Source organism: Anabrus simplex, chromosome 5 (genome assembly GCF_040414725.1).
Source record: "Anabrus simplex isolate iqAnaSimp1 chromosome 5, ASM4041472v1, whole genome shotgun sequence".
NCBI lineage: Eukaryota > Metazoa > Arthropoda > Insecta > Orthoptera > Tettigoniidae > Anabrus > Anabrus simplex.
Window position 1 is genome coordinate 55,594,660 of NC_090269.1, and position 13,107 is coordinate 55,607,766.

Sequence of the window (13,107 nt, forward strand, 5' to 3'; positions counted from 1 at the left end):
CAAGGTTTGGGAACACATCTGAGTTGATAAGTGGATTACTGTACAATACTACTCTCAATCATCCTAGAAGTGTTTTTCTGAGACATCCTAACTCAAGTCCTAGTGAATACTAGGATGGTAATCTTAACCTCAATAAAAAGTATGCAAATGAATATACCAATACTGACAGTACAATAACAGAGGAATCAAACTAACTTTGGCAGACAAAATACACAAGATTGTTGCCAACACTTCCCTTGAACAGTTAGCTACAGCAGTATGAAATTATCATGATGAAATAAGATCTGAAGCAGGGGGCATGGTTAGCTCAGTGGCTTAGCTGCCGGCTTCACACCCAGATGTCTGAGGTTCGAACCCCAGTCAATCCTAGGCTGAGATTTTCATCTAAAATATCACATGACACGAGGAAGGACATCCGGCCTTAAACTCCCGGCCAAAACCAAAATGAACCTGGATGGCTCCAGCAACCCCAGAAATAACTGGGATAAACTGAAAAAAGCTTAAAGAAGGTATGAAGTATAAGCAGATTTTGAGATTTTGATATGTTGATAATGTATTCTAGATATGTTCTGTTCAGGATCTGAAGATTCCATGCAATGAAAAGATGATTTCATATTGTCTATGCCATTACCTATGTAGTCATATGTAGAAAGAACACAAGGATAAACACAAAGACACATCAACAATAAAAGAGAGAGCAATAGAAGAGTAGACAAGGACAAACATGAAATCGCAAAAGGACAGGGATAATCTCCACATCTCCTTGTGCGTCTTCAAATAGACTCTCTTCTCACCTGTCCCATTTATTCTCAGCCTTTCAAAATGGTGGTGTATAAAGATGTGGAGATTGTCCTTGTCTTTTTTTCTGTTGCTCCCTCTTCCCATGTCGGTCTATCATTGTGTTTATCCTATTGTGTGTTCCTATTTATATTCCTGTCTTTCTCTGTATGACTTGATTTATCATTTGTTTGTTCTTTTCCATTACTCATTATCTAATAGATTATAGTAATTAAATGAATCTAGTCCCACTTTTTAAGTCTGTTATTGTATGTTGCAGGGATTACTGGAGTATTGTGTGCGTGTTCTAAAGAAGCCTCCGTTCCTGTTCTGCGACTATCATGGTCACTCTCGCCGTAAGAATGTTTTCTTATATGGGTGTTCTAATGCTGCTAGCTGGAGGGAAGCTGACCGATCTCAACCTGATGATCCTATGGATTATCTTGTATGTAAATCATTCCTTTCCTTGTTTGTAAAAATCAGATAAAATATAGAAACCTTTCGAAGCTTACAGACATTACTTCTTCTAATGAAGATCATGTGAGGAAAATGAAGGCAAGTCTGTGACTAGCTAACAATCTAGATCAAAGGTGGATACAATTTGTCTGAGCATTGTTCCAGCTAAAGCAGGTAAAGGAGCAGGGTATGTGCTCTGATGGAAGGTATAGTGTAGCAGCTGCTAGCACTGCTCTCAATTACAACTAGTGAAGGGGCACATATCTAAACATTTAAAATTTTAGCAGTTTTATTGTGCCTAATGTCTCTTTCCATTTAGTGTATTACTTATATTACAGTATATTCATTTCATAAGGTTATACATAGAAAACAAAATTAATTATTTTGACATGCGATAACTAAATACTCCTTTGACTACAACCTCTACTCGTAGAAATACTGTTTAGAAATACAGCTTAAACAACAAACAACAAATGAACTTTACGATTGTATTGCGTAAACCTAATACGCTCAGCCAGGTACATTACTAGCTTTTCTTTGCATTTCCTGACAACATGTTTACAAAGTTTAAAGAGCCATGCAGTCTGCAAGATGGCAGCGCCCAGGGATTGCCTGTGTTTAGACAGGGATGAAATTATTCGTGAATTTTGTGCTGATACATGCTCCGAATATCCAAGTGATGCTGAATATTTAGAGTTTGATGATGAAATATCTTCTAACGGAAATGTTTTAAGTGATGGCGAGGATATTGCCTTATTTTGAAAGTGTGGAACTCACCTGGCGCACAACGAGTCTGATAATTGTGTTACGGGTGTAAATATTCTAAATATCGTACATAATGTGTTTTCTGACAACTGGGTTATGGACAACAGTGAACCTAGGCTAGAAGATTTTGAAGGTGCTCCTGGTATGAAGGTATGGCCTAATGAACCTGGAAACATAGGACAAGTAGCGGGGCTTAGGTGTGGTGAGGATTCTTTTCAGTATGTAGCTGAGCAGACAAGCGTATACTATGACCAGAATTCACATTCTCGTAACGTATCCCCTAAAACACTGAAGTGGACTAATGTCACTAGCAGGGAAATTAAAAATATAAATTTGCTTTGTGTATATTGATAGGGCAGGTGAAGAATTTGTGTCCGAAAGATTACTGGCCAACCGATCCCCTAATAGAACCTCCACATTTTCGAAAACTATGAGCCGAAATAGATTTTTAAAAATATGTACCAACCTGCATTTCAATGACTATTCAGGAAGGCCACCAGAAAAAAACACAGTTGTCCTTCAAAGGCTAGTGAAGTTCTCTGACAGTTTATTCCAATGCATGCATTCCATTTGGAGGTAGTTAGAAAGTGGCCAGGAATAGGGCTGTGCATGGGGTGAAGGACATCTGGTCTGCAGTGTGTTAATATGGGCTGTGAAAGCATCAGTCTAAACATAAACCTTTTTTAAATTTATAATTTGTTTATTGTGATGTAAACTACATATAAATTGCAAATAATATTTGTGAAAGAATCAGCAACTGCCACTGTACTCTGTGTCTGTGCCTCCATCTACGGTTTTCATTTTATAACTGTTAGGTTCTTCAGTTTGTCGAAACTCATTTATAAATAAATACATGTATAAACTATCTGAAAAAGAAACCACTTGATTTAATTAATGTGCCAGTAAATCTACTGACATGAGGTTGACATATTTGAACACTGTCAAATGCCACTGTACTGAGCCAGGATCAAACCTGACAACTTGAGCTCAGAAGGCCATCATTCTATTACACAAGCTACCCAGCCTGGTATGAGCTCAAATTGGCGGATTTCATCCTGGCTCCATCCGGTGGTATTTGAAAGTGCTCAAATACATCAGCCTCATGTCCGTATATTTACTGGCACATTAATTAATTTAATGAAATTTTTTCTTTTTCAGGTATAATTCTGTTATCACAGGTTTTCTTTTTCATTTAGTTTCTAAATTTATTTATTCATAAAATACCGGGTGAGTTGGCCATACGGTTAGGAGTACACAGCTGCGAGCTTGCATCCGGCAGCCCTGAAGATGATTTTCCACAATTTCCCATTTTCACACCACGTAAATGCTGGGGCTGTACCTTAATTAAGGCCACGGCCACTTCCTTTCCACTCGTAGTCCTTTCCTATCCCATAGTTGCCATAAGACCTATCTGTGTCAGTGCGATGTAAAACAAATTGTTAAAAAAATCATAAAATAATTTTGACAGACTGAAGAACCTGACAGTTATAAATTAACTGAACCAAAACTGAAAAGAAACAGCTTCAAAAAAAAAATACTCACTTTATTTTGAAATGGAAAAATAGAAATGAAACCAGCAGCTGCATAAATTAAAAATAGGTGGTTATGAACAAATATAGGAACAAACACTAGGCATAAATATAAAGAGAGCTCGGTGTGGGCTGGGCTGGGTAGCTTATGTGGTAGAATGCTAGCCTTCTGAGCTCAAGTTGATGGGTCTGATCCTGGCTCAGTCTGGTGGTATTTGAAGGTGCTCAAATACATCAGCCTCATGTCAGTAGATTTAATGGCATGTGAAAGAACACCTTTGGGACAAAATTTTGGCAGTTTAGTATCTTCAAAAACTGTAAAAATAGTCAGTGAGATGTTAAAATCAATAACATTATTATTTATTAGCTTGCTATGAAAGGGAGCAACAGAAAGAAAAGACAATGATAAATATGAAAAGCAATAGTAGGGCAATGACGAATTCTGCAGCTTCATCCATAACTTCTTCACATAGATCAATTGATTCTCTCCTCAGTAATCACACATCTTCCATATATTTCTTCTCAGTGCCTGACAAGCTTGTTTCTGTTTCCCAACTTCATTAGTTGGAGATGGGCGGGGGGTTGAACATCCTCATTCTCATTCTCTGAGAAAACCATTCTTGAAAAGCTAAGGAGCAAGCTAGATAAAAAGGAAAAGGGAAGAGAGAGAATGTGATAAAATATATATAAAAGACAAGGATCTGAGAACAAATGTAGAAGAAAATAAGTTAATACTGGAAGGGATCCTAGATGTGTGTAACACTGTTATGTACTTACTCTAGACTCTTCTCTTTCACCATTCCTATCTAACTTCCTTCAATTAGTCTTTGTTCTCTTCTGACCCTGACAATATTAGTTTGCAAGGTATTTCATTCTCCTGTCCTTCAAGGCCCACCTTTTATTTTGCTGATACCTTCATTATATGAAAATTCAGACCTCTTCATCCTATAATTAAAATTAAGAGGGACTGATAATCTTATTATATGATCCTTTAAAACAATAATTATCTCATGAAGTCAGTACTGATAACAGAGTGGATTTGTATCACTTATAGACGTTTTAAGATGATAGTTAACAGAGTGCTAGGAAATAATTCTCAGAAAACTCTCTTGTATCAACTTCTTTATGCACCGAATAACAGTCACATCACAAGTACAAGACAAGAAATAGTCCTTAAAATGATTTTCTGGTATTGCCTGGAACTCATGACGACTAATTCTTATTATTATTCCTGGTCATATATGTGTCCCTCAGTGTGGGCATTCCCGAGTATAACTCAGGGTCTTATTTGAGGAGAGTAATCCTCTGCTTCTGAATCTGGGCCTCTAGGATGTCTTTCTTCTTCAGGGCGATTTCAGTTGTTAACCACTGTGTTGTTTTTGGCCATCCTTGACTTCTTGGCGTAAAGTGTTTTGTTCTGGTTGAGGAGATGAGGAACCCTCCTGGCAGACAATTTTCTGAAATGGAGTTCATCTCAGATGCTAAATTTTTTATTTGTTGATCTTCACCAAATAATGCCATGAATAGCAACAATGTTGTCTGCAGTGATACTTGTCCACGGTCTCCTTTCATGAGGTTCATTTTCCACAGCTTCTCTTCCTGCCACAAATTTTTTAGCCCACCCATACACTTGAACCTGTGAAAGTGTTTCTTCCCCAAACTGTGCACAGATCCATCTCAAAATTTCGGAAGGTTTGGTGCCCTCTTTTGCAAGAAATTTGATTATGATGCATTACCCAACAGTCGTGTACACTTGTTGTTCGCTCATGGCATACTGAAGCAGCCCAGCTCTCCACCGTCATTCGCGCGTACAAACTCCTTCTCCAGACACCCCCACCAATATCCTGGCAAAGCCCCACCTCAGAATTATTACTAACAGCAGTGGTACATCCAAATTGCTGTATGTATTTGATCCGCCTTCATATCTGTCACTTCCAGGATCCGGTGAGACTTTACCTGCTGGACAAGTTTTCAGAGCTAAACATTACTAGCTGTATTTTTGGAGGCATATGGCTCATTAACAGTGATTGGTATTGTATTGCAGTATTTTAATCATGAATGCTTCCCTCGAATTGCAACTGTCACATCTACACCATTTGGGACACGTATGTTAAGCTGTTGCAAAGAAACTCTACATGGGCACAAAATCAAAACTATTTGGTAATTGTCTCAAATTGGCATTAGTTTTTGAATTGTAAATTTTCAGTATTCAAACACCAGGTACAACTTTTCATATGTACCAACACCACCTCAAGCATTTTCATAGCATAATGGCTAAGGCATTTATTTTGTAACATGAAGTACCTAGGTTTGAGTCCTCATTATGTTAGATATTTTTTACCTTCATAATTAACTGTTATATTAATCTGCATGCCTTTACTTTTGTATCTTCTTTTATTGATTTCATTCAAATGTTTAATCACAATATTATATCTATTAGAAAAATGCTTAATATATGTGCTACTTATAGAAAGTGATGTTACGATTAATTCCAGTCATTTTTGATATACATTTAGGACTGTTGCCCAGGTGGCAGGTGCCCTATCAATTGTTTATCTGGTCTTTTATTAAATGATTTCAAAGAATTTGGAAATCACCTGTGAAGTGATCTGATTGACTAACTTCAGCAGCAGCGCGAGATATCGACTTAATTTTTTCAAATTACTCAACAGTATGACAAGTGCTCTAACGATCATCTTCCTATATCCCTTTCAGACCTGAAAGAAAACTGGAGGTGTGAATTTTTGTTTGCATGTCAAAAACTGACTAAAATGCTCCTCAATACACATATTGATAGTTTATTTTACAAAATAAAAACTAACATCTGAAAAACAGGACCCACACAATTGTGCGTATCAAAATTCAAAACCTTGTATCACATACGATGATGTATCTTCAAAATTTACGTTCACTAACCAATGTACACACTTCATTGAATATATTCCGTTATTCAGTAAAGCTTCTAGATTAATGTAAACGCAATAAATAAATACTTACTTTTGGCACTACTGCTTCCTGCCATCTCGCCGATCAACTGTGCTTTTTAAACTCTTCTTCCTTTGCCCTGGCGGTCAAGCGCATACTAAAAGCAATTGAAATACACGCCACGTGTCCCGCACAATCACTGCAGTCCGGTCTAGCGCCGAAAAAACATCAAATACGGTCAGGGATAATTAAAATACGAACCCGCACAATTGTGCGTACACGGTCTGAAAGGGATAAATGAAGATATGATCCAATCTGGGTTCTTGAATGCCAACTTTATCTTCATATTGTGATCTTTACTACTTTGAAAAACACCACTGAAACTTATTCGTCTACTGATGTCATTCCACACCATCTCTCCACCTCTCCATCTCTCTTATTGTAATGCGGTAACTTCTATTGTTTTTCTGCCTGACAATCCATTCATTAAAGTTGATGGGTTTTTGTGATGGCTACCACACTCCGATTTGCCTACATGTGGCATGCAGGAAGATCGACAACCCTTCTTGGACTCGCTCTGTATAAGGGTAGCATTACATAGTCTGAGGAAGGATTATTTATACAGAAATCCATTCAGCCAATCTTGCTATTCGGTTTTGTGGCCATGATTTTTCATTCAAGCATATGTGGTTCAATATGCACATGAGAGATTTTCTCAGGTGACATGTTGAGCACCAGTAGAAGAAATAAACTTCTCCAGGGAAGGGACTTGAACAAGGACCTCCCTACTGATAGGCTCACCGCATAACAAGCCCATTATGGTGGCATTGGCTGAAACCCACGGTGTGTTGGTATTTGATGCTCATTTCTCGGCATGGCTCTCAAGCCCGAAAAAGCCATGTGCAGATTTAGCTTTATGTTATTTTTGACCACTCTGTATACAATGCCTAGGGTGCCAGGTACCTTAAAAGCAGGGTTATATAGCATGTCATGGTAGCTTAGTAGTCAGAGCAGTTCCTCAAAAAGGTTGTGTGTGCCATTTTAACTGTACCTCTATGTCATGTACTCTGTCTATACTATACAACTTTATACTCTAAGTTGTTCATAATCTGTTTTTAAGAGGTATCTCTCATTTTCTTTTTACTGGATGATCAGATGAGATCACATTATGTCCATACTAGAGTTCAAAGTGATGGATGTATAGAAATCTCATTTCTAGTAATGATAGCTGAGGTTCTTCTGTACACATGACTGTGCATTGTGTGGTGAAACATACTAGTTATCAATATCTTTTGTACTTAGGGATGCACAATGCTAATATATATTTTATTTCAATCTGTTTAACAGTTGCTCCCTTATCTGATGGAACACTTTTCTCGTGCCTTTATGTTGCGACTGTGCGACTTCCGTGTGGAACGTGCCAGAGAATCAACTGCTCGAGTAACTGTGTGGCGCGAGTTTGGAATCAAGAGGAGCTACACCATGGAGAGTAGCTACTGTGGCTGTGACCAGGGCTATTATCAGGTAATAATACTACTGTATGTATTTTCCAGTGTTAATGAATGGCCCTGATGTTGTTGCCTCATTGAGTGGTTCCAATTTTTATTTCCAACTACATGGCTAACTGATTATCATGTTGGCCTTCATTGGTTATTTCCTTTGGTTCCGAAACTGGGTGTTTATGTTGTTGGTTTATGTCGACACCTAGACAACATCGGGGAGTCTCAAAACAGAGACTGAAGATCAACAAGGAGACATAGTGGTGGAAAGAAGAAGTCCAGGAAGCACTAAAGGAGAAGAAAGTTGCTTTCAAAAAGTGGTGGAAGTCCAGGAACAGCCTAGAAGGGTTGCAGCTCAAGCTGAGATACAAGGTGGCTAAGAAATCTGCAAAACTTATTGTGGCCAAAGCTAAACAAGAGGCCGTTCAAGAATTCTGTCAGCGATCGAGAAGGCAGTGACTGATGATGTTCGCGAGTAAATACCTTGCTCAAGTTTTGGTATTTAATAGATGTTCATAATCGTTACATTAGTGTAAGAGTGATCAGAAGTAAATATTTAGATCACCTACTATATTCTTGTAAGTAAGATACCTGACATTATTTCCGTGGTCCTTGTGTGAAGTGACGAACTATAGAGATAACCTAAAACCCTTTGTTGACCCACTCAAAATGGCCACCTCTCTTGATAGAGGTCGGCATTTATCGAATTCAATGAATGAAAAAATCAATGATATTTTTCCTCAACAGACACCATGCAAGCCAACAAATAATAATAACAACACCGTAAATAACCCTCCACATCCTAACAGTGCATCAGGTAACCAAATGACAACCGTCACAAGTAGGCCTAGTAACGAACGTAATTCAAGGTTAAGCTATTCTGCTGCAATACAGTCGTACCCCTCCAAAGAACAAGCTATTGTAATCGAATCTCATGACGGGATCAGTATCAAGGATTATGTGCTAGCTATAGGTAAACTTACAACCCCTAGCAACATTCGGTTTGTTTCACGTATATCGAACGGAAGGATATGCATCTTTCTCTCTAGTAAGAAAAATGTCGAAGATCTGATATTGACAAACCCTAAGATCTTAATAAACAATGTATCACTGGAAATACGACCCCTTCTAACAAAAAACAAGCGTATTATATTATCCAACGTCTGTCCTGTGATCCCAAACTATGTTATTGAAGAGGAATTGTTAAAACTCGGTGTGAAAATCATGTCTAGGATTACCCCAATCAGAGCAGGTTTGTCAATTCCTGGATTCTCCCACATTTTAAGCTTTCGAAGACAAATGTACATTCAGAATGAAGACTTTGATAAACTCCCCGAATCCCTTCATCTCGAATACGATGGTACAAACTACTGGATTTACCTATCATCCGATTCACCCACTTGTTTTCTTTGCCATACCGAAGGACATCTGGCCAAAGATTGTCCTAACAACGTATCACTTCCAAAAGATGAATCCTCTTCCAATAATTTTCCTCAGCTCCAAGAGATTTCACAAAAGTCACAGGTCGAAAACCCCAAAACAGACATCGGTACTTCTAGCTCTTCTAGCTCACTCCCAAAAGATAGGCCTACTCAAGAAGCCACTTCAATGACCAACCCTGACTTAGCACTTAGCCAAGTCTGTAATGATCCTCCCTCCTCCAGAATTCAAATTGAGAGAGAAATTGCAGCACCTATGGAAACACACGCCACCCCTACAACAGTGAATTTTCCTGGATGTAAAAGGCCAATTTCACTAGCTAGCAGTGAAACAACTAATCCAAATCCTCCTGATGGCAACAAATCCATACTGGCCTCTCCTGAACAAATAGAAAACCGTAAGACAAATCACACTTCCAAGAAACCCAAGACAGACACGCAAAAATCAATAAGTGATATGCTCCTGCCAGTAAAACAAGTTTTGGAAGCTGACCCATCAATATTCCCCCTCAGCTACCTACAGCTCCAGTCCTTCTTTGAAAATACAGTTGGTGCCAAGGACATATCAGAAATTGCTTCAAGCTACACACAAGACTTAGAAGGTCTTGCTAAAGCCCTTCAAAAACTCTATCCTTACTATACCGATAAAAGCATAAAAAACAAAAGCACTCGAATAGTAAAAAAACTACTGAAATCCGCCAGTCAAAGTGAAGACCCAACGCATATCAATGTAACGCCAGACTATTCCAGCGACGACAATTCCTTCCCAGTATAACAATGGAGATAAACCTCGTTCTGCTTTTGATCATTATTATGGCAACATTACTCCAATGGAATCTTAACAGTTATCGATCACAGTTAGAATATCTACAACTCCTAATAAACAAACACCAACCATCTGTTATCTGTCTCCAAGAAACAAACTTTCAGAACGACTTTGCTGCCAATCTAAGACTCTACAGTGTCTACCACAAAAATAGAACTAATGTGAATCATGCGAGTGGAGGAGTAGCTACTTATATCAAAAACAATATCTATGCAAAGGAAATTACTGTTAACACTAATTTGGAAGCTGTAGCAGTTTCAGTCCATCTACCACCTTCTCTATGTATCTGCAATGTTTATATTCCAAACAGTTATTTGTTTCAAGGTGACGATCTACGAAACCTTATCCACCAACTACCTAAACCATTCATCCTAGTAGGCGACTTCAACAGCCACAACACGTTATGGGGTAGCCATAGTTCTGATGCAAGAGGAAAAGAGATAGAAAAGATACTTGATGAATTTGATTTAATTCTAATGAACTCTACTGCTCCAACTCGCTTTGACATAGCCCACGGCACCTGTAGTAGTATAGACCTAACCATCTGCACACCGGACGTAGCAACCCTTTTCAACTGGTCTGTTTATTCAACACTCCAAGGAAATAGTGACCACTTCCCGATACTAATCAATAATGAAAACTCTTCTGTCAACTCCTCATTTATTAACAACTCCAAATGGAACTTAAATAAGGCAGATTGGACAAAATTTAGGCAGACAGTCAATAACCACTTAAAAGACTTAACCCCTCCAAATGATTTCCCTTCTAAGCACATAAATATCATTGTTCAAGATTTCACAGAAGTTCTTGTTAAATCTGCAGACATGAGTGTTCCAAAAGTAACCTCAAACTCCTTTAAGAAAAAAGTACCTTGGTGGAATGACACTTGTAAGGAGGCTATTAAGAATAAGAATCGTGCTTTCTACCTCTACAAAAGAAAACCCACACCTGAAAATAAAGCCCAATTTCAGAAATATAGAGCAATCGCTCGAAAAGAAATTAAACTCAGCAAAAAGAATTCATGGCTATCATTTGTCTCCTCGCTAAGTTCCCAAACCCCACAAAAGGAAATGTGGAATAAACTTCAAAGAATAAATGGCAAATATAATCACTTCTACATTACTTCCCTCAGAAACTCTGTTGATGGAACCTTCATAAACAAACCTCAAAACATCGCTGATAAATTAGCTGACACATTTGCCGAGATCTCTAGTGACAAAAATTATGATCCTGAATTTCTCCATACAAAGAAATCCAGTGAATCCGTTGATCTAAGGAAAGCTATCTCTGACCCTAACTATAATCTAAACGATACTTTTCAACTACAGGAAATAATTACTGAACTTGACAAATGTGGCAAATCTAGTCCTGGCCCAGATACAGTCCCTTATGAATTTCTAAAACAGCTTCCACTAAGTGCAATAAATTATCTTCTGGCCATTTTCAACCACATATGGAGCTCTAAGACATTTCCTGACCAATGGCGAAATGCCATTGTAGTTCCAATACCCAAACCAGGGAAAGACAACTCAATTGCAGAAAATTATCGCCCTATTGCTTTAACTAATGCGATGTGTAAACTCATGGAGAAAATAGTCAACAAAAGATTACGCTGGTATCTCGAGCACATAAATTTCTTCAGTAATGTGCAAAACGGGTTCCGTAAAGCACACTCCACAACAGACACTTTGATAAGTCTGGAATCTGAAATACAGGAAGCGTTTCTCAATAACCAACACCTAATAGCAGTCAGTTTAGATATTAATAAGGCATATGACATGGTATGGAAAGACTATGTAATCAAAGTTCTAATGACACATAATATATCTGGAAATATCCTATATTTCATTTATAATTTTCTCCAAATGCGCCGAATTCAAGTTAGAGTAAATGGAATGCTGTCAAAGGAAGTAGTAATCAACAATGGAGTCCCACAAGGATCAGTTATCAGTGTAACACTGTTTCTTGTGGCAATTAATGGTATAGTCTCTAACATCCACTCACCAGTTAAGTGTTGCCTTTTTGCTGACGATTTGATAATCTTTTGCCCAGGGAAAAACATTACAACGACTCAACTCCTATTACAAGAATCAATTGTAAATATTCAAAACTGGACTAAAACCACAGGATTCAAATTTTCTAAAACTAAAACCAAATGTATTCTCTTCTCCAAAAATAAACATACTATCGCTAACCCTGAATTATATATGGAAGACCATAAAATTGAATCAGTTAAAACTATTAAAATTCTAGGACTTCTATTTGATAACAAGCTCACCTGGACCCCATACCTTAAAAATCTTAAAGACGAGTGTCAAAGAAGAATGAATATCATGAAAATTCTCTCAGCAAAAAACTGGGGAGCAGACTACCATGTCCTAATGAACACATACAGAGCCACAATCAGAGCCAAACTGGATTATGGCAGTATAGTATATTGTTCTGCCAGACCATCTACTCTTAAGATCCTTGATACCATCCAATCTTCAGCTCTTCGAATTGCCCTAGGAGCCCACCGCACCAGCCCCATAGCTAGTATAGAGATTGAAGCCAACGAACCACCACTTGAAATCAGACGTAAACAGCTGAGTTTGACATACGCACTCAAGATAGCTGGTACAAGTAACCAACACTTGAAAAAACACCTAATTTCAAAGAGACATAAAGGAAAACTAACTGGATCTCAACCCCAACCCTTTAACATCAGAATATCCAATCTTCTCAAAGAAATAAACCTCAGCCTTCCACCCATTTTATTTCCACACAACTCACTAGATACCCCTCCATGGAAAACTCATTTGCCTCCAGTCAACTGGGAATTGAACAACAATCTTAAAGCTCAAACTGACACAGCAAAATTCCAACAGTTATTTAATGAAATTTGTAATAGA

The 13,107-nt window shown here is 38.0% G+C and overlaps 1 protein-coding gene across 4 annotated transcripts in view; it reads left to right on the forward strand.

The window, feature by feature from the left end:
• LOC136873738 (cytosolic carboxypeptidase 1) overlaps positions 1-13,107 on the forward strand; it is a 762,457-nt gene that overhangs the window by 718,876 nt on the left and 30,474 nt on the right. For all 4 annotated transcript variants that reach the window (XM_067146906.2, XM_067146907.2, XM_067146905.2 and 1 more), the window contains 2 exons: positions 1,058-1,222; positions 7,800-7,976. In XM_067146906.2, coding sequence (XP_067003007.2) covers positions 1,058-1,222; positions 7,800-7,976 — 342 coding nt within the window. The remainder of the gene's footprint in view (positions 1-1,057; positions 1,223-7,799; positions 7,977-13,107) is intronic.